The sequence below is a fragment of the Capra hircus genome, chromosome 1 (assembly GCF_001704415.2).
Source record: "Capra hircus breed San Clemente chromosome 1, ASM170441v1, whole genome shotgun sequence".
Lineage (NCBI taxonomy): Eukaryota > Metazoa > Chordata > Mammalia > Artiodactyla > Bovidae > Capra > Capra hircus.
This window is the reverse complement of record NC_030808.1, coordinates 130,188,916-130,215,050: the sequence shown is the minus strand read 5'-3', so window position 1 is coordinate 130,215,050 and position 26,135 is coordinate 130,188,916. Positions and strand designations below refer to the sequence as shown.

At 46.0% G+C, this 26,135-nt stretch overlaps 1 protein-coding gene across 2 annotated transcripts in view; it reads left to right on the top strand.

Annotated features, from left to right (window-relative positions):
- The window catches only part of ESYT3 (extended synaptotagmin 3), a 55,342-nt gene extending 30,270 nt beyond the window's left edge, over positions 1–25,072 (top strand). Inside the window, exons 6-23 of one of the 2 annotated variants that reach the window (XM_018049935.1) lie at positions 530–619; positions 1,096–1,151; positions 2,505–2,625; positions 7,772–7,942; positions 8,635–8,717; positions 10,349–10,397; positions 10,613–10,702; positions 11,061–11,123; positions 11,227–11,289; positions 11,820–11,888; positions 12,420–12,506; positions 13,082–13,231; positions 15,093–15,562; positions 16,244–16,342; positions 17,045–17,176; positions 22,336–22,441; positions 23,249–23,298; positions 23,612–25,072. In XM_018049935.1, the coding sequence (XP_017905424.1) occupies positions 530–619; positions 1,096–1,151; positions 2,505–2,625; positions 7,772–7,942; positions 8,635–8,717; positions 10,349–10,397; positions 10,613–10,702; positions 11,061–11,123; positions 11,227–11,289; positions 11,820–11,888; positions 12,420–12,506; positions 13,082–13,231; positions 15,093–15,562; positions 16,244–16,342; positions 17,045–17,176; positions 22,336–22,441; positions 23,249–23,298; positions 23,612–23,648 (1,986 nt within the window). In that variant the 3' untranslated portion in view covers positions 23,649–25,072. The other variant, XM_018049932.1, reaches the window with a different exon arrangement.

Sequence of the window (26,135 nt, the reverse complement as noted above, 5' to 3'; positions counted from 1 at the left end):
GGCGATGACACCAGGCACAGAGGCTGGTACCAATCAAGGGACTCCAGTCAAGGGACTCCAGGCCCGAGATCACAGACTGGGAATTGGTGGCTGGGCTTCATTGAGCCTCTGCTCAGGACTGCCCCATCCTGCTGCTGTTGGTGGAATCCCCCTGCCAGAGAGGCTTTGATGGCCCCAGGAAGTGAGAGGCTCTTTACGGATGCTGAGCGGGTGCTAAGAAACCCAGGTAGATGGAGGAGGCAGAGCTTATGGCAGGAGTGGAGCTGAGCTGGAGAGCATGCCTGGGCCCCGGCTGTGGGCGAGGCTGAAGCCCCGCAGACAGCACAGCAGTGGAAGGCAGCTGGGACCCTTGGTGGCCAGCAAAGGGGTGGCCGCTGCATGCAGGCTTCTCTTCCTTGAGCACGGCCCCTGCAGTGGTGGCAGGTGGCCCTGACATTTGGGGGTGGCCTGGGCATGAATGAGCCAGCAGCGGCCTCACTCAGTGCAACAGGTGTGAGAAGGGCGGCTGAGGTCCCTCCTTGCCATCCAGCTGCAGGGCACGCTGCGGATCATCCTGGAGCCCCTACTAGTGGACAAGCCCTTTGTGGGAGCCGTGACTATGTTCTTCCTTCAAAAGCCGGTGAGTCCCCAGAACGAGGCAGGCCTGCAGCTCCCTGTGAACCGGCACTCACCCCCGCTGCCCAGGCACTGGGTTTGAGCCCGAGAACAGATGTGCCGAAGCCCACCTAGACCCATCATCTCATATGCTCCCTGGGAGGCCTGAGGAGCTCCACCCTGCTGTCCCCAAGACCAGGAAGAAGGCCATCTAGATGAGACGTGGCCAGCCGAGGTCACACAGCTGCCTAGGGTGGGGCGGAGGCTCTCTGATGCCAGGCTGGCCTGGCCATGTGCTTGGGCCGCTCCTGTGGTCCTGGCAGGAAGCAGCCCACCTGACAGCCCTGGTCCTGAGCAGGATGGGACGTGCCTCGCCCACCCAGCACCCTGCAGAGGGCACCCCCACCCCACAGGCTGAATTCCCCATGGGGGTGGGCGTGAGGATGCTCAGCCTGGGCTCCTAGCTCCTTCCAGCCTAACTGCCCCCTTCTGTCCCTGCAGCACCTGCAGATCAACTGGACAGGCCTGACCAACCTGCTGGATGCACCAGGAATCAAGTAAGGGCCTATGTGGACCGCTAGGCAGAGCCGAGGTGGGCCCCACCCCCGGGCTGTACGGTCAGTGACAGGAGCTGCCCTACGGCTGAGCCCTCCCTGCTCTCTACAGCAGGAGAGGCGTGGGACCTGCCCCTCCAGAGGGTCAGGGTTGGTGCATTTGGAGTGACACCATGAGATGAGATGTCCCAGAGGAGGCTGCGTGGGGTGATGAGAGGCGAGTGCAGGCTCTGGAAGCAGGCCAGACTCCTGGCCCCCATTAGTCACTGTGCACCTTTGGACAAGTTCCTTCACCTCTCTGGGCTCTTTCTCAGTAAACGGGAGCCTAGTTCCTCTGTCTTGAGTTCCCTGGGAGAACACTCAGGTGTGTGTGGTACTGGCACAGTGGGTGTGGACACACACGAGTATCCTCCTCATTATATTAACTCTTCCCTGACCCACATGTGTGTATGAGAAGTCCACGTGGCTCCTGCCCATGGTGACCGCGTCACAGACACCAGTGTGGGAGGGGGCGGGCAGCTGTCATAGCAGAAGCCAGCAGGGAGGAGCTGGTCTGAGCAGCCTGCCTTCTTGGCGCCCAAGAGGAGCAGAGAAGGGCTCCAGCCCTGGGTGGTCACGCCTCCATGAGGGAGGGACAGTGGACTAGCTGGGGTGCCCCCTAGCTGGCTCGCCGGCTGCTAAGACCACTTGCTCACTCACTGGGGCCATTCCCACTGATTTCTGGCCCCTAGGCAGAGAATCCAGTCCTGCATTCTTTTGTCCAGATGTTTCTTGAGCACCTACTGTGTGCCAGCCCTGTTGTAGGCACTTCCCTGTCTCCTTGTACTGGCGAGATGGAATCAGGCAATAAAGAGAATTTCAGGGTGATGTCAGGCAATAGAAGAGCTAGTCGTGAACATGTACCTGGCATTTCCTGGACATAGGGTACTGTTCTCAGCACCTCACATGTATTTACTCACCCTTATAACAGCAGGTAGAGATGAGGAAACTGAGATCCCCATTGTAGAGATGAGGAAACTGAGGTTGAGATCAGTGACTTTCCAAGGTCACACAGCTTGTGGTTGGTGCAGCCGAGATTCTAACCCAGGATCCAGGTCCTTGCTTTTGGTTACCATGATGTGATGCTTCAGAGAGGAATAGAGCATGATCGGGGTTGGGGGCTGTCAAAATGTACACCCTACATCCTCCCCTGATCCCCCATCCAGACAGGCTGGGGTCAGGGCTGCTCTCTGCTGGGAGGAACCCACCTGTCCCCAAGCTCTGCTCCTCACTCCAGGTCCAGGGAAGGGCGGAGGGACAGGCGGCCTGGGGAAGGTGCTGTCACCCTCCATAGCTGGTCGTGCCCACTCTCCCCAGTGAGATGACAGACAGCCTGCTGGAGGACCTCATCGCCGCCCACCTGGTGCTGCCCAACCGTGTGACTGTGCCCGTGAAGAAGGGGCTGGACGTAAGCAAGCTGCGCTTCCCTCTTCCCTGTGTGAGTACCCACACTGGCTGTGGCGCACCGGGCCCCGGGCCCAGAGCTGAAGGACGGACGGGCCAGGCAGAGGGGTATATCCTCAGATGGTAATGCTTATTTCTGCCCTGTGAGGGCCTGGCATCCCATTTTATGGGGCCAAGACTGAGTCTCAGGAAGGTCGAATGACTTACCCAAAGCTACCTGTGTTGGAAGAGAAAAGCCCAGGGAGCATTTCTTCCTGGACCTTGGTCCCCCGCAGGGCTTGTGCTGGGGTCTGCAGGCCGCCTCATTCACCCCCAGAAAACTCCAGAGCCTGCCACCTTCCCTTCAGGGACAGGAGGCTCCTACTCCCTCCTTCGGTGATGTGGACTCTTGCATCTGCTGGAAGGAGCCAGGACATGGGGCTTCCTTGGGTGCCCACCTCCCTTGCCCCTGCCCATCCTGGGCCCAGCTCAGGAGGCCCCTGGGGACAGTCACGTGGCCTCCCTGCAGAAGGTTCCCTGGCTGTGAGGCAGGGAGTCAGGGCCTCAGGAGAGGGGAGGTGCCTGTTTCTACCATCAGTGCCAGGTGGGAGGCATCAGCCCACTCAGGTCACGCAGGGGGACGTGTGGTCCTTACCCCACCCTGCAGGTTTAGCAGCCTCAGCGTAACAACACAGCACCGTCGCCTACATCAAAACTACTGTAAACATCCTGTCCTTAGGGCACGTCCCACTGGACAGGTACATCAAGTTGCTACAATCTAAACTCACTTGGTTCCTCTCTGTGTTGGTGACAACTGGCTATGAATATTTCCATTGATTTGTTTCCTTCCATTCCCTATTTCTAGAGGTGTGTGTTTGTTTGTTTTTAATCTTAATGCCCTTTTACAATCATGTGAAATATCTGCACTCTTCTAAAGTCCAGTATGAAAAACTATTTTAAGGAGCTTGGCTTCTACCACCTAGTTCTTGCCTCCCCTGTAAGTAAAGGTTTATCCTTCTATTACTTTCCATTATTTGTTTTCAAATATGAGCATATATATGTGTATGGTTGTGTGTGTGTATCTGACTGCAGGCGTAGTCTCTCTAGGATGGGTGGCAGCAGGCTACAGCTCTCTTCACCTTGCTGTTATCACACACCTGTCCTGAGGGTCACCCCGTGACATTGTCGTACACCGTACTCCACCATGTGAATGTACTGTATCTATTCAACCAGTCTCTACCGACGGATAGCTGAATTGTGTCTGGCCTGTGATCTCAAACAGTGCTGTCATGAGGAGCCTTGTACATGTCTTTTTATATTTTTGCCAGTAGGTCCTTAGGATAGATTTCTGGAAATGGGATTGCTGAGTTAAAGGGCAAATACATAGGTTCAGTTCAGTCGCTCAGTTGTGTCCGACTCTTTGCGACCCCGTGAACTGCAGCATGCCAGGCCTCCCTGTCCATCACCAACTCCCGGAGTCCACCCAAACCCATGTCCATTGTGTTGGTGATGCCATCCAACCATCTCATCCTCTGTTGTCCCCTTCTCCTCCTGCTCTCAATCTTTTCCAACATCAGGGTCTTTTCAAATGAGTCAGCTCTCCGCATCAGGTGGCCAAAGTATTGGAGTTTCAGCTTCAACATTAGTCCCAATGAACACCCAGGACTGATCTCCTTTAGGATGGACTGGTTAGATCTCCTTGCAGTCCAAGGGACTCTCAAGAGTCTTCTCCAACACCACAGTTCAAAAGCATCAATTCTTCGGCACTCAGCTTTCTTCACAGTCCAACTCTCACACCCATACATGACCACTGGAAAAACCATAGCCTTGACTAGATGGACCTTTGTTGGCAAAGTAATGTCTCTGCTCTTTAATATGCTGTCTAGGTTGGTCATAATTTTCCTTCCAAGGAGCAAGTGTTTTTTAATTTCATGGGTGCAATCACCATCCGCAGTGATTTTGGAGCCCAGAAAAATAAAGTCTGACACTGTTTCCACTGTTTCCCCATCTATTTGCCATGAAGTGATGGGACCAGATGCCATGATCTTAGTTTTCTGAATACTGAGCCTTAAGCCAACTTTTTCACTCTCCTCTTTCACTTTCATCAAGAGGCTCTTTAGTTCTTCTTCACTTTCTGCCATAAAGGTGGTGTCATCTGCATATCTGAGGTTATTAATATTTCTCCTGGCAATCTTGATTCTAGCTTGTGCTTCTTCCAGCCCAGCATTTCTCATGATGTACTCTGCATATAAGTTAAGTAAGCAGGGTGACAATATACATCCTTGATGTACTCCTTTTCCTATTTGGTACCAGTCTGTTGGTCCATGTCCAGTTCTAACTGTTGCTTCCTGACTGGCATACAGGTTTCTTAAGAGGCAGGTCCCTCTTAAGAGGTCAGGTGGTGTGGTATTCCTATCTCTTTCAGAATTTTCCACAGTTTATTGTGATCCACATAGTCAAAGGCTTTGGCATAGTCAATAAAGCAGAAATAGATTTTTTTTTTTAACTCTCCTGCTTTTTCCATGATCCAGCAGATGTTGCAATTTGATCTCTGGTTCCTATGCCTTTTCTAAAACCAGCTTGAACATCTGGAACATTGTTGAAGCCTGGCTTGGAGAATTTTGAGCATTACTTTACTAGTGTGTGAGATGAGTACAATTGTGCGGTAGTTTGAGCATTCTTTGGCATTGCCTTTCTTTGGGATTGGAATGAAAACTGACCTTTTCCAGTCCTGTGGCCACTGCTGAGTTTTCCAAAGTTGCTGACATACTGAGTGCAGCACTTTCACAGCATCATCTTTTAGGATTTGAAACAGCTCCACTGGAATTCCATCACCTCCACTATCTTTGTTCATAGTGATCCTTCCTAAGGCCCACTTGACTTCACATTCCAGGATGTCTGGCTCTAGGTGAGTGAGAGCCACACCATTGTTGATTATCTTCGTAGTGAAGATCTCTTTTGTACAGTTCTTCTGTGTATTCTTGCCGCCTCTTCTTAATATCTTCTGCTTCTGTTAGGTCCATACCATTTCTGTCCTTTATTGAGCCCATCTTTGCATGAAATGTTCCCTTGGTATCTCTAATTTTCTTGAAGAGATCTCTAGTCTTTCCCATTCTGTTGTTTTCCTCTATCTCTTTGCACTGATTGCTGAGGAAGGCTTTCTTAGCTCTCCTCGCTATTCTTTGGAACTCTGCATTCAGATTCTTTTATCTTTCCTTTTCTCCTTTGCTTTTCGCCTCTCTTCTTTTCACAGCTATTTGTAAGGCCTCCTCAGACAGCCATTTTGCCTTTTTGCATTTCTTTTTCTTGTGGATGGTCTTACTTCATGTCTCCTGTACGATGTCATGAACCTCCATCCATAGTTCATCAGGCACTCTATCTGTCAGATCTTGTCCCTTAAATCTATTTCTTACTTCCATTGTATAGTCATAAGGGATTTGATTTAGGTCATACCTGAATGGTCTAGTGGTTTTCCCCACTTTCTTCAATTTCAGTCTGAGTTTGGCAATAAGGAGTTCATGATCTGAGCCACAGTCAGCTCCTGGTCTTGTTTTTGTTGACTGTATAGAGCTTCTCCATTTTTGGCTGCAAAGGATATAATCAATCTGATTTCGGTATTGACCATCTGGTGATGTCCATGTGTAGAGTCTTCTCTTGTGTTGTTGGAAGAGGGTGTTTGCTATGACAAGTACATTCTCTTGGCAAAACTCTGTTAGCCTTTGCCCTGCTTCATTCTGTACTCCAAGGCCAAATTTGCCTGTTACTCCAGGTGTTTCTTGACTTCCTACTTTTGCATTCCAGTCTCCTATAATGAAAAGGACATCTTTTTTGGGTGTTAGTTCTAAAAGGTCTTCTTGGTCTTCATAGAACTATTCAACTTCAGCTTCTTCAGCATTACTGGTTGGGGCATAGACCATGATATTGAATGGTTTGCCTTGGAAACAAACAGAGATCATTCTGTTTTTGAGATTGCATCCAAGTACTGCATTTCAGACTCTCTTGTTGACTATGATAACTACTTCATTTCTTCTAAGGGATTCCTGCCCACAGTAGTAGATATAATGGTCATCTGAGCTAAATTAACCTATTCTAGTACATCTTAGTTCGCTGATTCCTAGAATGTCGACGTTCACTCTTGCCATCTCCTGTTTGACCACTTCATATTTGCCTTGATTCATGGACCTAACATTCCAGGTTCCTATGCAATATTGCTCTTTACAGCATCAGACCTTGCTTCTATCACCAGTCCCACCCACAACTGGGTGTTGTTTTCGCTTTGGCTCCATCCCTTCATTCTTTCTGGAGTTATTTCTCCACTGATCTCCAGTAGCATATTGGGCACCTGAGGAGTTCATCTTTCAGTGTCCAATCTTTTTGCCTTTTCATACTGTTCATGGGGTTCTTGAGGCAAGAATACTGAAGTGGTTTGCCATTCCCTTCAATAGTGGACCACATTCTGTCAGACCTCTCCACCATGACCCGTCTGTCTTGGGTGGCCCCACAGGGCATGGCTTAGTTTCACTGAGTTAGACAAGGCTATGGTCCATGTGATCAGACTGGCTAGTTGTCTGTGATTGTGGTTTCAATCTGTCTTCCCTCTGATGCCCTCTCTCAGCACCTACCGTCTTATGTATTTACTGATATTAAAAAAAAATAGTGCTAGGCAGGAGGCCTCCTGGTCCCCTTAAGTGTTTCTCCTAATTCTTGTGCTCTGTTCTGGCTTAAGATGTAGCCCAGAGTGTTGGGAGTGAGGTGGCTCAGTGCTGGGGCCTTGAGGAGCCCAGGGACCTACTGTGAGCATCATGCAGTGCCCACAGGGGCGTGTATATCTGGGTATTGTGAAGAAATGACACTGGATTTCAGTCTGCATGTGGGTTAGAGACTGGGATGGAAAACGGGAGGAAACCGGCTCAGGCAGCATGGCGGTTGGCACAGGGGGAGGAAATGGCTGCAGTTGAACAGGCCATTCATGGGGCAGGCTGGAGGCAGGGAGGTCAGGAGGGCGGGAATGTGTGCGCATCTTGATGCAGTGGACTGAGCCCTGGATCCTGCCCGCACTTGCTCCGTGGCCCTGTGGCTTGTCTCCAGATGTGGAGAGGGTGAGATTGGGCTGAGGTGATAGCTGATGGCTTTGGCTCTGAAGTTGCAGACTTTGAGGTTCCTCAAAACAGCTGTGAGCATCAGACTGGGGCATTTTGCAGGGAGTGATCAGAGTCCACTTGCTGGAGGCTGAAAAGCTGGCCCAGAAGGACAGCTTCCTGGGAATCCGAGGCAAGTCAGACCCCTACGCCAAGGTGAGCATCGGCCTGCAGCACTTCCGAAGCAGGACCATCTATAAGAACCTGTGCCCCACCTGGAATGAGGTGTTTGAGGTGAGGGGCTCCTTAGTGGCTCCCAGCTGCTCTCCAGAGCTCCACTCTGGGCAGTGCTGGCCCAAACAAGATGGGGTTCTGCCTTCATGGTCTTCACATACCCATGGGGCAGCACTGTGCCAGAGGCATGGCATTGGGGACAGGCAGACCTACTTCCCAGGTCCACTAGGCTTCTGGAGGTGGCCACTCCCAGTGGAGGACTAGTTTATTGACTGATTCCTCCTTCTTTTCCTGACCAGAGGCAGCTTCATTGAAAGTTTCCAATTCACAGAACCTCAGGGGCAGTCCTGCCCCCTCTCACCTCCCCTGCCCCAGAACCAGATGCCAGAAGCCTGAAGTTCTCCCTTAAATTCAACCACAGTCCCTATTGTGGGTAGGGCAGGCCCACAGCCAGGTTGAGGGTCACAGTTTGGAAGCTGCAAGCCCCCAGCAGAAAACAGAGCAGCCACCCATCCGAGCCCCCACCCTGCCATGGTCTTACACAAGCTGCCTCTGAGTCTCTGCATCCCACAGGAGAGGGCATCACTCCCTCCTTCCAGTAAGGTTCTCCAGGAACCAAGAAAGGCAGGGACCTGCCCAGGGCTCAGAGCTGCCAGGAGGCAGGGCTGGAACTTTGCTCCCCTGGGGTCATGCTTGATCTGTTTCATCAGCTATTGGGGACTGCAGGTCAAGTCACCTCTCTTTCCTCTCAGTTCATAGTGTATGAAGTCCCTGGGCAGGACCTGGAGGTGGACCTGTACGATGAGGATCCTGACAAGGACGACTTCTTGGGCAGGTGAGGAGGGCCAAGCTGGGCCTGGGGGTGCAGGGCTCTAGCCCTTGGGCTCATAGGTACTCCCACTTCCACCACTCAGGACTTGCAACTCCCATCACACTCTGACATGGTTACTGTGCCAGGCAGCCAGTACTGCCATTTCATACCGCTGCCATGGACCTCCTCCCCAGATGTCCCCTGGGTGTCCAGCCCTGAGTCCTAGCCCTCTGGAGGCATGGAGGGGGTCCTGAGGTTTGTGCACCACAGGCTCTTCTTTCTGTGCTCTTCATAATGTACCCAGAGTCCCATGTGGAGCAGTGGGCAGGGCCAAGGCATGCATAGCCTGGCCCCAGCATCCAAGAAACATGTGCTCACTCTGTGGTGGAACAGAGCCTCTGTGCTCTGAGGACTGAAAGGACTAGGGTGGGGCTATCAAAACCCCAAAATTACACTGGTCCAGCCATCCCAATTTCAGGAATCTCCTATAAAAAGCATTAGACCTCAATCATTTATTGCAGACCTATCTATGGAGGCAAAACAAAAAACTGGAAGCATGACCAGACTCAGAAGACATTGGTTGAATATTTGAATAAATTTATCATTGCTAAACTACAGGATACCCTACAGCTTTAAAAAGTGATAAGTAGGATCTATGTATGTTGACCATGAGGATATTCATCATAGCTAAGTAAGTGGGGGAAGCAGTTGACACATTTTTCCAGGGAAGGTATATGTGTGTTCACATGTACTGGTGTGGAAGCAACACCACTGCTCATCTCAGAGGCTGGGATTAGGAGGGAGCAGAACAGTTTTACCCAGATCTTCATACTTCTAAGTTGTTTAGCTTGTTTCCATGTACATGTGATTTTAAAATGCAGAAACAAAATAGGACAGGCACAATCTAACAGGCTAAGAAATAGCTTACCACCAGATGTGACTTACCATTTAAAAATTTTCACCTTAAAGGAGTTGTGACTTTTGTAATGTTACAGATTAGAAGTGTGTCTGTGGTTCATGTTTTATGTAACTGCTTTCAAGTGTGTTTTGAGGTCCAGCACATTTCTAACAGTTAACATGGAATTAACTCCCCGCCGCTGGCTATCAGGACCTCCCAGCTGGGCTTTGTCAGGGTAGGTGGGAGGCACATGGTGAATGTATTACCTTCTTTCACACTCATGCCAACTATACTTAGCCCCTGGAGGGCATCTGAGGCAGTTTTGGAAATGGAAGGGCCTGTTGGGTTATTACAGTGACCGCGGGAGGTGGTGCTGCTGGCATTTAGAGGACACAGGACAGAGAAGCTAAATTCCTGCAATGCATGGGCAGTTTTGCACAATGAAGACTCATCCCAGCCAAAATGCCAGTAGCACCCTCACTGAGCATCCAGAGCCAGTGTGTCCAGCAGCGTTTGTTTATTCCCCTCTGGGGATCAGAGCTGCTTGCCTGCTTGGGCAGCATGCCCAATGGGAGCAGCCCCAATGGCTAGACAATTCTTCCTTAGCTTGAGCTCAAAGTGGTCTTCCATTCATTCTTGGGATGAATAAGGTCCTGTCTTGAGGGTCCCACTCAGATACTTGAAACATTTCAGAGTGGGCCTCCGTGCCTGCTGCTGCCCCTGGGCTGAACTGACCTTCGCTCCCTGTGTATTCCAGCCTGCAGATCTGCCTCGGGGATGTCATGACCAACAGAGTGGTGGATGAGGTAGAGCTGGCACCTGTAACCGCCCCTCTCCCACCCCCTGCTTGTGGACAGCATTGCTTCCACCCCAAACTGTAGTACTGGCCTTCCCTAACCACCTCTGCTAGCCTAGAGCCCACCCTGTCTGCTCTGGTTCACCTCTTCTCTGAAGCCCCTATCAGGGCCCTATGGGGTCTCACTGGCCCTGTCCCCAAGCTCCCCTCCCCATCCCCGTGCAGTGGTTTGCGCTGAACAACACAACAAGCGGGCGGCTGCACCTGCGGTTGGAATGGCTTTCACTGATCACAGAGCCGGACGCTGTGACTGAGGTGACTGCAGGGTGTCAGGCTTCTGGGCAGAAAGGTGGAGGCGGGCACTTGTGAGTGGTGTGTGGGGAGGAGGGTGGAGCAGGGAGCTGAAGCCGCAGATCTTGCTCAGGGTCCTCCGGCCAGCCCCACCTTCTGGAGAGCGTGTCCCTCAGCCCTCATCTCCACACAGGGTGGATAGGACCCTTAAAAGTTCTGTTAGTGCCTGTCAGCCCAGTTCATAGGGAAGTCCACCAGTTCTGACTCGAGTCTGTCATGCTGCAGTTGTATTTTCAACAAAGAGCTAGGTTGTGAGGGGAGGTATGGCCAGTCCGGAGCCATGAAGAGGGCTCTCCTAAACTGGCCTGTCTCCTGCTTGTAGGACCATGGGAGCTTTTCCACTGCCATCCTCGTGGTCTTCTTGGAGAGCGCCTGCAACCTGCCGGTGAGTGGTGACGTGGCCAGAGCATCACACACACCCTGCCTTGTGCCCGTCACTCTCAAATGTCCCTGTGTTGCTCATTCACCCTATTATTCTTGTGCTGCAGAGAAGCCCTTTTGAGTACCTAAATGGTGAATATCAAGCCAAAAAGCTGTCCAGATTGGCCAGGGTAAGTGTGTGTGAAAGGAAGTGACAGCTCCTTTCCCCGAGTAACCACAGCTTCCAGTCTGCTGTGTACACAGCCTGGGGATGATGACTCAGTGGGGATCACTGAGTCTGCAGTGAGCTGGGCACTGGGCTCCTCCCACATCCGTTATGCCTGAGTCCTACGGTGGCTGTGTGTCCATTTTTATTGCCATTTAAAAATAGGACCCAGAAGCTAAGGGCCTGGGTCACACAGCTCAGGGGAAGCCAGAGCTCAGCTCCACCCTGTCCGTCTCCGCAGCTCTAGGGAACAAGCACCTGTGTCCAGCCATGCCTCCTGTCTTTAACTTGGAAGCTCCCCACAGGGTCAGCCCAGCCCAGATGCTGGCACAGTGATGGCAGCCCAGGCCCCTGGGAGCACCAAGGAGGCTTTCTCTCAAAGGGAGGCCTGGTGGGTGGCCTCAGGTCCCACTGATGCTCCTGAGGGTTGAGAGGTGGGGTCTCAAGTTGGCACTGTGGCTGCTATCTCTATTTTGTGGATTTGTCCCCTCACAGAATAAAGTCAGCAGAGACCCTTCTTCCTACGTCAGGCTCTCTGTAGGCACGAAGACACACCTGAGCAAGGTAAGACAGCTTGGTGTGCAGCCAAAGACTAAGGAAATGGGGGCCCCAACACTTCAGGGAGAGAAGCAAAAGTGAAGGGAATTAGCTTACACTGAAGTAGGTGCCAGCGCACATTACAGGTGCTTTATATCACTGTGTCTTCAAGATAACCTCATGGAAGGGTTCTATAGTCCAAGAATCTGGGGACCAGAGATCAGTGACTCTAAGAGCTAGAAAGCAGAGCCAGGGTTCAAGCTTAGGCATGGCTCTCAGCCTATGGCCTTTCCATCACCCCCACAGCAGAAGTCCCCTTGCCTTCCCACCACCACCTCCCTGGGGAAGTGAGTTCTAGTGCTTCTGGGATTGCAGACCCCGTGAGAGTTCCTGGCACACTCTCCTCGCCTTCGAGCCTGGCTGCCCAGCCCTGGTGCCTCCCATGAGCTGCAGTGTGTGTGGGTCTATCCCTGGGTGGACAGAGTGAGAGCAGAGGACACTGGTGCCCTGCTCTGCCCAACCTAACCCTTCAGCGTTCCCTTTCTCTCCTGCCCCCAGACCTGTCCCCACAGCAAGGACCCTGTGTGGAGCCAAGTATTCTCCTTCTTCGTGCACAACGTGGCTGCTGAACAGCTGCATCTGAAGGTTTGCATGAAGTTGGGCTCTTGGAACAGAGCTCAGAGGCGTCTAAGCCGCGAAGGGTGGGGGCTTGAGCAGGTTCCCCAGGGAGTCAGGAGAGGATACTGAGGGCCCACATCTCATGAGCAGGTGCCCAAGGTCACTGGGGAGGAGGCTGTGGAAGGACAAACTTAAGTCCCATGGCTCTCCCTGCCAGAGTCTCCAGTTTTTAAATATTAATAGCACCTAGTATGGCCTGGGTTGAAATCTACTCAGGAAATTAATGATGATGTCCCATCATCATTAGTCCCATCATAGAGCAGCACAGTTCATCAGTCCCTAAAGCCCTGAAGGCCCCAGGCATTGACAAACTTGCTTCATACAGGTCATGGTTGCCTCTCCCCTGAGTCACTCTCTTGCCCTGACTGAAGGCAGGGACCAAGTCAGGTCTCATTTCCAGTTTTCAGAACAGAACCAGAAGCCAAGAGAAGCACAGAACATACTTACCGAAGTAAACTCAGCCTTGGCTGGAGCCAAGAGAGTAGTGCTGGCAAGGGTGGGGCTTGGTTATCATCTTGTTTTGTGACTGGCCCATTGCCCAGGTGCTTGATGACGACCAAGAGTGTGCTCTAGGAGTGCTGGAGTTCCCCCTGTGCCAGATTCTCCCCCATGCAGACCTTACTCTGGAGCAGCGCTTCCAGCTGGACCACTCAGGCCTGGACAGCCTCATCTCCATGAGGCTGGTGCTTCGGGTAAATCTCTCCCCTTTCCCCCAGGGTGGGCAAGGGGTGGTCTACCCCAGTACTAAGTATCTGCCCTGTGTTGCAAAGAAGTTCAGAGATGAATTCATATTTTTTAATATCAATTTCAGTATATTGTCAGCCATTTTCTCTTCAAATATTGCCTCTCCCAATCTTTTAATCCCTCCTTCTACATTTCCTTCTATTACATTGGATGTTATCATCTTCACGGCTTAACATGACCTGACCTTCATATTTTCTCTCTTTATCTCTTGGTGCTACCTTCTAATCGGCTCAGACCTGTTTTCCATACCACTAAATCTTTCTTTGGCTATGGTGGCTCAGACGGTAAAGCGTCTGTCTACAATGCAAGAGACCCGGGTTCAATCCCTGGGTTGGGAAGATCCCCTGGAGAAGGAAATGGCAATCCGCTCCAGGACTATTGCCTGGAAAATCCCATGGGCAGAGGAGCCTGGTAGGCTACAGTCCGTGGGGTCACAAAGAGTCGGACACGACTGAGTGACCTCACTTTCAGTCTGCCATTAAACCTGTTCACGGTTTTTATTTCAAAGGCGATTTTTTCATTTTTCACTTTGTTTTCCAAATCTATAATATCTTTTCTTTGTTGTATTTTCTTTTCATGTTTCTAGTCCATCTTTAATCATTTGGAAATACTTAAAATGTAAATCTGCTAATCCTGTTATCTGAAGATCTTGGGAGTTAAATTTTGATGTCTGTTTTGTCTGTTGATGCTTTTTCATGGTGATTCATTTCTACATTTGGTAACTGGGGTTGCAGACATGTGTTCAGTGTTACCTTTGTGACTTGAAGTGAGGTTGGTTGTTTCCAAGGAAGTTCCGCTTTGGCTGCAACCAGGCACCTCAGGAACATTATAAACCTGAGTCCATTTTTATATTAATTTTCAAACTTTGGGTTTCGTGCCTCCACAGGTTGTATAAATATGAATCCAAAATTCATAGGAGACAAACCTATACAGTGCCATATTCTCAGGAAATACTTTTATTTCCCGCCAGCCATAGTCCAGGCTGAGATATATTTCTTGTCATCAGTCTTTGCTGGTGGGTGAAACATATCCCACCTTCTTGGGTCCTACACTGACCCAAGGCCTCATCTCCGAACCCCTTGGATTCTAAGGTTGATAAATAACCCTGGGAAAGTTAACCTTTTTTCAGTTTTCTTTCCTTTTTTTGCTTTTTTTTAAACCTAGGGATTTCCCTTACTTTCTTGTGAATTTGGCTATGCATTTAGAAGTATGTTTGTTTCATTTTATTGAGCATTTCTAACAAAAGGTTTTTCAGAATATTTTGATCACCATATTGCTGGAAATGGAAATTTCCTGGGAAGAGTCTTAATGATTGATGGGAAAAGCAGAAGGAGAAACAATGGCTGAGGTTTGAAACTTTGGGAGCACATGATTATATCTGGATAGAAAACATATTTTAGGGGAAAGCAATGGTGATAAGGTGGTGGCTAGAAATGATCATATCCAGAAAACAGCTGGTGATATACAGGAAGGCTAAGGTAAATGGGTCAGGTCTCCAGCAGCCAGAACTAATATAAAGAGAAAAGAGAGTCACAACTGAGTCTTCATGGCAATTACTGAGGCAGGAAGAAACGTAATGAGAAGGTTTGGTCAGCGGGAGCCAGAGGCAGAGAGGTTAAGAAGATAGGTCTGGGAGTAAAAATCCGTTGGATTGGGCAGTCAGGAAGGAACAGAGTTTTAAGGAAACTGTTCCTTCCAGAAGAGAGGAGGAACCATTTCCCAGGGGTGAAGGTGAGAGCAGACGGAGCAGACAGGGAGAAAGTGGAAGTGGTGTGCCAGCCCATAAACAACCCTGTCATCTGCTTACAGTTCCTGCACTTGGAAGAACGAGAGCTGGGAAGTCCATACACAGGACCTGAAGCCCTAAAGAAAGGCCCTCTGTTCATTAAGAAGGTCACCACCAACCAGGACCCTAGAGCCCCACCCCAGGGAGAGGGCCCTACAGATCTGCCACGCCCTCCAGACCCTGCTTCTGAGATCAAGCAGGCTACCAAGAACACCACTTCTGCCATCATCACTGCCACCAAGCCCCTGCTTGAAGAGACGGGCCCAGAGCCCAAAGGCAAGGACAGTGCACCCACGGGGAAGAAGAGTCTGGCCACCATCTACCTGGCTGTGCCAGGCCCCCACTCTCCGGGGCCCATCAAGTCACCCAGACCCATGAAATGCCCTGCCTCCCCATTCGCATGGCCACCCAAGGGGCTGGCTCCCAGCATGTCCTCACTCAACTCCCTGGCCTCTTCCTGCTTTGACCTGACAGATATCAGCCTCAACACTGAGTATGCACCTCTCTGCTTAATATTTTCTAAAATGACCTGCATGAAAAATACCTCCCTGGATGGAACAGTAGATATGAACTTACTTTGCTATGCAAGTCCTGGTTTTTCACAAAATCGTTTCATAAGGCAGCACGGTGGGCTAGAAAGAACACAGGATGTGGGGAGAGAAAGCACGTGTGCATGTGCCCACAAGTCTACTGGGGCTCTAGCTACATACCAACTAGAAAACAGTGTTGGACTTGGGTTGTTAAGGTTCCTTACAGCAAAAACATGCCTTGAATTCTAAAGAGTTATTTATTCTGGAATGATATGGAAAGCCAAAAATGTGGAGTTATATAATCAATGGCTGCTATTTATTAAGTGTTGACTCTGGCCTTAGCAATTGGATCTTCACAATAACCCTAAAAGACAGAAATTAATATCATAAAGGTTGAGTAACTTGCCCAAGGTTCCACAAAAAACCACAGTATAAAGGCAGATGCTGCTAGAGAGTTCCTCCTATGGTACCATGCTCTCCCTACAGTGAAGTAGGATAATTATACATGAATGTGGGATAGGAAGTAATTCCAACTAAAAGGAACCTTACTGAGAATTAATTTGCTAACTGACATGCTTCTTGGGGGTGGGGGGAGAGGCCAGCACCCGTAATGGCAAGAGAAATGACAAGCCCTTTCTTTTCAGAGGCGGGGACCTCGGGCATCGGGGGCTGGGTGAGATTCAGCTCACGGTGCGCTATGTGTGTCTGCGGCGCTGTCTCAGTGTGCTAATCAACGGCTGCAGGTAAAGAAACATTAGGACCAGGAAAGAGCCCTTGGGAGCGTCAGGTGACCAAAAATCAGTGGGGGCACCTGGAGCAATGGCAGGGGCAGGCAGCCCCAAGGTAGACACTTGGAAGGAGTGAGGTTTGAACGCTCTAACAGGATCCTCAATGGAGCTGACAGGCTCCAGAACCAAGGGTGTTGCTCAGACACATCTGCTGCAAAGCTGTCTGGGGTGCCCTGGAGCCAGGACATTTTCTCAAGAATCTTCAACTTCCTTTTCATGGAAAAGTACTTGCCTCTACCCCAAACTTCATAAAAACACATGTTTTTAAAACCACGCATTTGATGTTTTGTCCTGTAAATTCTGCAGATTTTTTATTTTTTTCGGTCTAGATTACAGGGCATTTTTATCCCCAAGGCCATCTAAAGCTGTATGGCTAGTACAGTGAAGTGAAGTCGCTCAGTCGTGTCCGACTCTGCGACCCCATAGACTGTAGCCTACCAGGCTCCTCTGTCCGTGGGATTTTCCAAGCAATAGTACTGGAGTGGATTGCCATTTCCTTCTCCAGGGGATCTTCCCAACCCAGGGCTCGAACCCGGGTCTCCCGCATTGTAGACAGATGCTTTACCGTCTGAGCCCCCAGGGAAGTCTCCAAATGAGTGCTTTCAGTATTTCAAAACAAGGGGCCTCTTTCCTTTAATGTGTTTGAAACCAAATCAGAAACCTGACGCCCTGTACCAGCAGTGGAGCTGATCCCTACGTCCGTGTCTACTTGTTGCCAGAAAGGAGGTGGGCAAGTCGTAAGAAGACCTCAGTGAAGCGGAAGACCCTGGAGCCCCTGTTTGATGAGACGTAAGTGGCCCAGGTGGCCTGCTTAGAGTGTCACAGCCACTTGAGTATTTGCTGAGTACCTCCTGTGTGCCTGGCAACTGCCAGATGCTGGGAAGGGCTGGGGTTGAACAGGACACCAACACAGTCATGAAGCTTCTACATTTTGTGGGAGAAAAGGACTGCCAGAGAAGTTTAGCAAAACAGTTAACCATTTTTCTTGGCTGTGTGGACCAAAGCATTCCTGGTTATGAAATGTTCCACACTCTTTCTCTTTAAACGAATCCCCTTTGGCAGCAAAAAGATTTGAATCTAGTCAGATGTTTGTTTTCAAACATAAATAAACATACCTTGAACCTAAGAACCTAAAATTTCCTCCAAAGTTCCAAGCTCTTTGGCCTGTCTTCCCTCCTGTAACAAGCATAGGTGGAACAGATACCTTCCCCCAGTGTGTCCACCCATGTCCTTGGGGACAAAATCAGCAGACAGAGTCTAATCACATTTCTTGCTTTTGATGAGTCTGTGGTGGTAAGTCTTATCTTTAATATTCTTATTCTTGATTTCAAGTTGATCACAAGGTACTTGCTTCTTTTTGCTGTGGGATCCTAAGAGAAGACATTGCTAGCCAGCCTAGGATGATTTACCTAATAATGTTTGTTTCCGCTTATCTTGATCAATAACTACTCATTTTAAAAAGAGTTGTACTGAGTTCTTTTTTGGGTCATGTCTAAAGATTAATATATTCCTTCAAAAGCTACATTTTTAGTTCACTGATATCAAGAAATAATATGGGGAGAGAGAATTAATTTGTGTAATATTTATTGAATACTTTCTATTAATATTAGGCACCATCCTATATTCTACAGTCACACAAGTGAAAAATGTTGCCTTTAAAGGGAGCTCTGACATAAAAGGATGTCAAAATTGCTATGTGGGAACACAGGAGGTTGACTTTTGTGACAAACCTAATCTGTTAGTAATTCTCTCTCAAAATTGTAACAGCGAGATGTGCATGGATTATATACAAGGCAGACTTGGCAACCTTGATCTTAAATGTAAACCTAGAAGTAAAGAGTTCAGAGGTCTCTTGTTGAGTACATGATTGACACCATATACATTATAATTAAAATATCTAAATTAAAGATAAGAGAATCTTAAAAACAGCGAGAGAAAAACAAGTAATTACATTATAAGGAACCCGGCCCCCCACCAGCCCCCAACATAAGACTATCAGCAGAAACGTTGCAGGCCAGAATGGAGTGGCACAATATAGTCAAAGTGCTAAAAGCAAAATGCTTCCAACCAAAAATACTCGACTGGGGAAACTTATCATTCAGAATTGAAGGAGGCTGCTTTAGTACCCTAACTTTCATCAAAGGATAGATCATCTGATAAACTCAATAAGGAAACAGCTGTGTATGACTTGCTAGACCAGATGAACTGGTCTAATACATAGAACAGTCCATCCAAAAGCAGCAGAATACACAGTCCCAAGTGACACAGAACATTCTCCAGGATAGATCATATACTGCTGCTAAGTCACTTCAGTCGTGTCCGACACTGTGCGACCCCATAGACGGCAGCCCACCGGGCTCCTCCGTCCATGGGATTTTCCAGGCAAGAGTACTAGGCTGCCACAAACAAATCTTAAATTTAAGAAGACTAAAATCATGTTAAGAAATCAAGACAAAATATGTTCAAAGAAAATGGAAATGTAACATAACAAAATTTATGGAATGTAGCAAAAACAGTTCTAAGAGGAAATTTCATAACAGTAAATCCATATATCATAAACAGGAAAAATCTCAAACCATCTAACCTTACATCTCAAGGAACAAGAATAAACAAAGTCCAAAGTTAACAGAAGGAAGGAAATAAAGTTCAGAGTGGAAATAGAGACAAAAAAAAATAGAAAAATCAATGAAACTCAGAGCTTTTAAAAGATAATCAAAATTGATAAACCTTTAGCTAGACTCACCAAGCGGGAAAAAAAAGGACAAAAAAGAGGAAACAGAAGCTGTAAAACTGATACCACAGAAATACAAAGGATCCTAAGAGACTATGAATAGTTATATATCAACAACTTAGATAACCTAGAAGAAAAAGATAAATTCCTAGAAAGATACAACTTACCAAGACTGAATAATGAAGAAACAGAAAATGTGAACAGACTGATTACTAGGAAGAAGTTTAAATCAGTAATCAAAAATCACCCAACAACAGGTCCAGGGACCACACAGCTTCACTAGTGAACTCTACCAAATATTTGAAGAATTAATACCATTCGTTTCCAAACTCTTCCAAAATATAGACGAGGAAACACTTGCAGACCCACTTTACAAGACCAGCACTCTCACCAGGTTTATTCAACACAGTACTGGGAAGTCTAGCCATAGCAATCAGACAAGAAGAAAAAAAAAAAAAGGAAGAAATAAAACCGTCACTGTTTGAAGATGACATGGTGCTTTATAAAGAAAATCCTAAAGATGCCACCAAAAATCTATAGTAAAACTGCAGGATACAAACATAATAAATAGAAATCCATTGCATTTCTATACACTAACAACAAAGTAGCAGAGAAATTAAGAAAACCATTCACAATTGCACCAAAAAGAATATCTAGGAGTAAATCTAACCAAGGAGGTAAGAGACCTGTGCTCTGAAAACTAAGACACTGATGGAAGAAATCAAAGACAACACAAACAAATGGAAAGATACATTATGCTTATGAATTGGAAGAATTAATAATGTTTAAAAGTCCATACTATACAAAACAATCTATAGATTCAATGCAATCAAACTTCTAATGGCATTTTTCACAGAAACAGAAAATCCTAAAATTTGCATAGAACCACAAAAGAGTCAAAGCAAGCTTGAGAAAGATGAACAAAGCTAGAGGCATCATACTCCCTGATGCCTCCGGGCATCAAACTATATTACAAAGTTGTAATAATCAAAAGAGTATGGTACTGGCATAAAGAGACATCAGTGGTACAGAATAGAGAGCCCAGAAATAATCCCACACATATATGGCCAACTAACTTATGACAAAGGAGACAAGAATGTATAATGGGGGAAGCACAATCTCCAACAAGTGGTATTGGGAAAACTGGACAGCCACATGCAAAAGAATAAAATTCAACCAGTATCTTACACTGTACACAAAAATTAACTCAAAATGGACTACAGACTTGAATGTAAGAGCTGAAACTATGAAACTCTTAGAAGAAAACCTAGGTGAGTTAAACTCACTGACATCAGTCTTGGTGATGATTTTTTGGATTAGACACCAAAACCAAAGGCAACTAAGGCAAGACTAAACAAGCGAGGCAACTTGAGACCACATTAAAATGCTTCTACACAGCAAAGGAAACCAACAAAATAAAAAGACAACCTACCAAATTGGAAAAAATACTTGTAGATGATATATGGTAAGCAGTTAATATCCAAAATCTATATTAAAATTCACAGAACTCTACAGCAAAAAAAAAAAAAAATCTGATTAAAAAATGAGCAGAGGCTCTGAATAGACATTTTTCTGAAGAAGAAATATGGATGGTTAGTAGGTACATGGAAAGATGCCCAACATCATTAGTTATTATGGAAATGCAAATCAAAACCACAATGAGATATCACCTCGTATCTCTGAGAATGGTTATTATAAAAAAGAAATAATAAGTGTTAGTAAGGATATGGGAAGGGAACCCTTGGGCACTGCTGGTGGGAATGTAAACTGGGGCAGCTATGGAAAACAGTATGCTGCTGCTGCTAAGTCGCTTCAGTCGTGTCTGACTCTGTGCGACCCCGTAGACGGCAGCCCACCAGGCTCCCCCGTCCCTGGGATTCTCCAGGCAAGAACACATGGAAAACAGTATGGAGGTTCCTTAAAAAAAAAAATTTAAAAATAGTACTACCATACTACCAGGCAGTTCTACTTCTGTGTATTTACTGAAACAACGGTAATTCAAAATGATATATGCACACCGGTATTCACTGTGGCATTACTTACAATAGCCAAGACATGGAAACAACCTAAATGTCCATAAAAAAAGAAATCTTGCCATTTGCAACATGCATAGACCTTGAGGGCATTCTACTAAGTGAAATAACTTAGAAAAAGATAATTACTTATGATCTCACTTATATGTGGAACCTAAAAATACCAAAAAACCAAACCAAAAAACCCAAGCTCATAGATATAGAGATTGGTGGTTGCCAGAGGTGGAGATTAGGGTGTGTGTGAAATAGATGACAGGGGTCAATAGGTACTAATTTCCAGCTATTAAGTGAGTAATTCATGGGGATATAATGTATAGCACGGTGACTATAGTTAATAATAATTACCTATTTGAAAGTAGTGAAGAGAGTGGATCTTGAAAGTTCACATCACAAGAAAAAAAATTTTTAACTATATGTGGTGATAGATGTTACTTAGACTGATCATTTTATAACATATACAAATCACATTATTAGACACATAAAACTAATAATCCTTTGTCATTTATATCTCAATTTAAAAAATTGAGATATTATAGGATTATATTAAATCATGCATGCCAAACTTTTGAAAAGTGTAAAGCACTACTGAATTTAAAGAATCTTTACTCAATTTAAAAAAATTTAAAGATTAAAAAAAAAAAATCCTGAAGTAAGGAGTCCAGAGGCCTCTTGTGAGTATGTGACAAAGCTTGTATACTAAGATTCCTCTGCCTTACTCCACAGGCACAAGTGGGAAAAGGCCACTTTTTTCCATGCAATTTCAGCAAAACTAATTATTCAGCATCCTAGCCCTTAGTTGGTCAGAAGAAAACAAAAAGGGGTTGAGGTGGTACTATGGGCAGGCAGAGTTCAGAGAGAGAAGGGACAGCTGAACAGAGTGACAACCAGAGTGGAGTCAGAGAAAGAAAGCAGCAGCCCCAAAGCACAGCAGTCCAAAGCAGGTCTCAAGAGGGGTAAATGGCCTCTCGACACTCCCAGGTTGTGTAACAGGACAGTGATTGTAATAAAGATGCAGCAAGTATCTGCTGTAACCTAACACTGCTCTAGATTCTCTATAGTATCTGCAACAGTAGACAGTCTGTATCTTCTGTGTTACAGGCAGGAAAATGGATGAAACACTAGAGATTTTCAATGAAAATAATTAAAATATATAAATCTCATTTCTGACTTTCTGCTCCTTAAAGATTTGAATTTTTTGTTTCCATGGATGAAGTAAAGAAGAGGTCACTAGATGTTGCAGTGAAAAACAGTAGACCATTTGGTTCACACAGAAGGAAGGAACTGGGAAAGGTAAGTACAAAAGGGGATCTTGGTACTCTTTCCCTCCTGGTGGCTACCTGGAGTTCACAGGTGGAACACATCCTTGCTGAAATTTTGATGCGATCATCAGTTTGTTATCAGAACTGACTTTAAGGAAGATACAGCCTCACTGGGAGGTTTTTTGTTTTGTGCCTTTAAAAAAATACTCTTAAGACTAAAATATATAAATTAATAAACCCTATTTTAAGAAACTCAAGAATATCCAAGTTCATCACTACAAAAGTATTTGAACCTCTACTATGATATTAAGTATTGTTTTCACAAGTACAGCATTGTGTGAAGCTTGGATCTCATTATGTCAAGACTTTTGTGGTGAATGTTATTTTAACTTAAAGTTAGAAGTAAAGGAAATATAATCCTTAGGAAGGAGAGACAAAAAAGAATGGTATTTGTACACTCTGTAGTTGTTGTATTTTAAACATTATCTTATGCTCATTCTTTAAAGCCCACTCTGTGAAGTAGGTGATGATATTCCCATTTTTATTGTTGAGAAAACTATAGTGTCTTGATTCTGGATCAGTTTGTAAGTAAAGGCAAGCTGTTTTCTCTAAAACATTTGTTATGTAAATTCCTGAGGTACAACTGCAAATAGCAGTTCACCTTTTCCTAGGACACTGAGGGTGGTGTCAGTACTGTCCTTCTGGAGAGGTTCTATACACTGAAAGTCAAAGGAAAAAGAACTAAGGAGGCCCTTTTTAGGATCAGTTTCATTTATCCCAATATGTTTCCATTTAATACAGTTTTGAGGAAGAGAACTGATAATTTATGCTTGTTTAGGTACTGATTGACTTATCAAAAGAAGATCTGATTAAGGGCTTCTCACAGTGGTAAGTGAGTGTTTCATTTTATCACATTAAAATCTGCTACTCAGTTTATTTCAGGTGGTTGCCCATATTCTCTTTCCAAAGTTCTTCCCTCTTCAATATCTTATCAAGGAGGGGGACATTATCACTTTTACTTAAGGCTTCACTGCTTACAGACTTCACTTATCTAAAGAACTGCTGTAAGCTCTAGTCTTAACCCTGGCTGGTCAGCTTACAGAGCCCACAGGCCCAAGTAGGACAGACTAGGCCACTTGTCCTGATATTGCCACAACACACTCGCAATACTAACACAAGTCCAAACCCAACTGTCTTACAGGTATGAGCTGACTCCAGATGGACAGCCTAGAAGTTGATGATGAACAACAACATCTTTATTTTTTAAATATGTACATATGTATATTTTGTAATTTAAGTCACAATAGCAATTTGAAACTACACATATATGTGGGTGTATATATATATATACACATACATATGTGTATATATACACATACACACACATTCTTGTGTGCAGTATAACTGCATGACTGGATAGTATTATGCAGTGGTAAACACATGTAAAAGCAAGAACTACTCTTTCTTGGTTGGGTTTAATTGTTTAAATCCAAAAAGAAGTGGGGTATCTGTGCCTAACACATGATCAGAACCTCAGTGGTGAATTTTCTCTGACTTAGGACTTGCATGCATGTCTCCACCAGGTGTCTTGTCTTAGACACAGAAGACGAGGGAGGTCCGTTTGTGGAGCAGCTGTCAGTACTCCTGGGCAGGGACTGACGCAGGGAAGAGGGTTTTTCTATGGGACTAAAAAGTGACCCACCCAAAAGTTCTGAGAGCTATAACTCTACCTAAGCTCTACTGGCTGCCATCTTTGGTACTTCTCTGGAGGTTCGTTCCTGTATCTGCTGTGGAACTAAAACATACTTTCCTGATGACAACCATGTTAGTGATATACCTATATACCTTGAGTTAAGTACTTCAGTGTGGGATAGCCTGGGATCAAACTCCAGCATGTGGCATTATTTCTATTAAGAAAATGCAAACAGAGTTTCAAGCCCAGGTCTGTCTGCACTCCCATAGCAGAGCACTGGAGACTGGAGTGCCAGAGAGAACAGGGGCTTTCCGTATCTCTTTTAGATAGGTTTGGGAATTCTGTTCCACTTTTCTGAGGGCTGATTCACCTACACAACATTAAAAACAAGTTATGTAAACTGTATATTTAAACAAGTGCCTCTTTTGCATTTCAGACTTTATAAAACCAAATATTCATGTCGTTTCTCATGTTTCTCTAGAGCTGCTGTCAAGTCTTCTTGTCACTTGTCTGCTCAGGCAGCAGCCCCTGCCCTTGCTTCCTCTCCCACCACTGCTTTCACTGCCGCTTTTCTAAAGAATGGTAACATCTTAAAACAAAGTTTCTGACAGGTTACTCTCACTTATAAATTGTCTCTTTCCTGTTTTCTACAAAATTCAAGCCCACTCCTTGTGTTTTAGACTGAACACAATCAGGTCTCCAGTTTTTGGCTGCCTTATTCATGTGCAGATGCTCTGTTCCAGAACTGTCCAAATATATCCTGCCTACTAATCCTACTCACCTCTTAGAGGCCTATGTCCAACTCACCTCCTCCATTGAGCCAGTGTACACTGAAAGGGCCTCTCCCCCCACCTACAGCATCTACTATCAACATTCTACAGTCTTCATTTTAACAATTCCCTGCCTTGTAAACTTTAATTTTAAAAAATGTTTATTAAATATCTACTAAAGTCATATGCTAAGAAACTATCTGTATTGTGTTTGGTATTTGATGTTTCTGTTTACTTTTTAATTAACCTCAAGTTACTTGAATTTTCACCCCCATCATCCAAGACTACGTACAAGACTTAGTACATCCATGCTAAGTACATGGCAGATGTGTAATAAAATTTGTTTTTGCTGTTTTGAGTGACAAGTTCTCATTATAAAACAGGACAATTGATGCCTGTCCTATCTACCTCACAGCAGCATTGTAATGTTCACTAAACAGACAAGTTCCTTGAAACGATAAAGTACCAGAGTAATAAATGGAATGTATCATATATCATCTCCTGAATATTAGCAACCCTAAAACAACTACTGAGCAAAATGGCAGACAAAGCAGACAAGTGAAAACCCATCCTTCCTCTAGTCCAAACACACAGAAAACCTAATTAAACCATAAATTTTAAGCATGATTTTAAACATGATTGACTAAAAAGTAACACAGGTTAAGTTCCAATGATAGTTCAAAGAGAAAATCTAAAGTAGCATATAGGAACTGAAGAGGGTGTTTTGAAGAGAACCAGAATTTTAGCGCACTGGATAAAAGGTAAAGCTACTATGTAAGGGACATGGAGCCTGGAAAGTTTTGTCCTCACAAAACACCTTGGCTGAGAATGAGGACAAGGAACTGGTTGTCAGCAATGGGTGGAAACAGTCAGCTACTCTCTCCTATCGGAACATGGAGTCTGAAGTTACACACAACTGACTTAGTTTGGAAACCTCGAAACTAATGTGAAGTTGGGTTTAGAACCTGGAACCATGTCAAGCCCTGACTGGGGCAACCACAAAATTGCCCCTAGGGTTGTGATTCCCATCTAGGACACACGTGGAACCACCGCAGTAGATAATTCCCACTAAAAGAAAGCTAACAGGTAAAAAAAAAAAATTTTTTTTAATATGAAGCACAGGGGAATACCAAATTGAAAAATGGCCACTGGATGTATTTCAGCAAGAAACAAAACGTAACATAAGGCAGGAGTGGCTTGTGGAAAACAACAGAGAGTAAGGTAAACCTAAGTAAGTCTTGACTGTTTTAAACAAGGAAGCA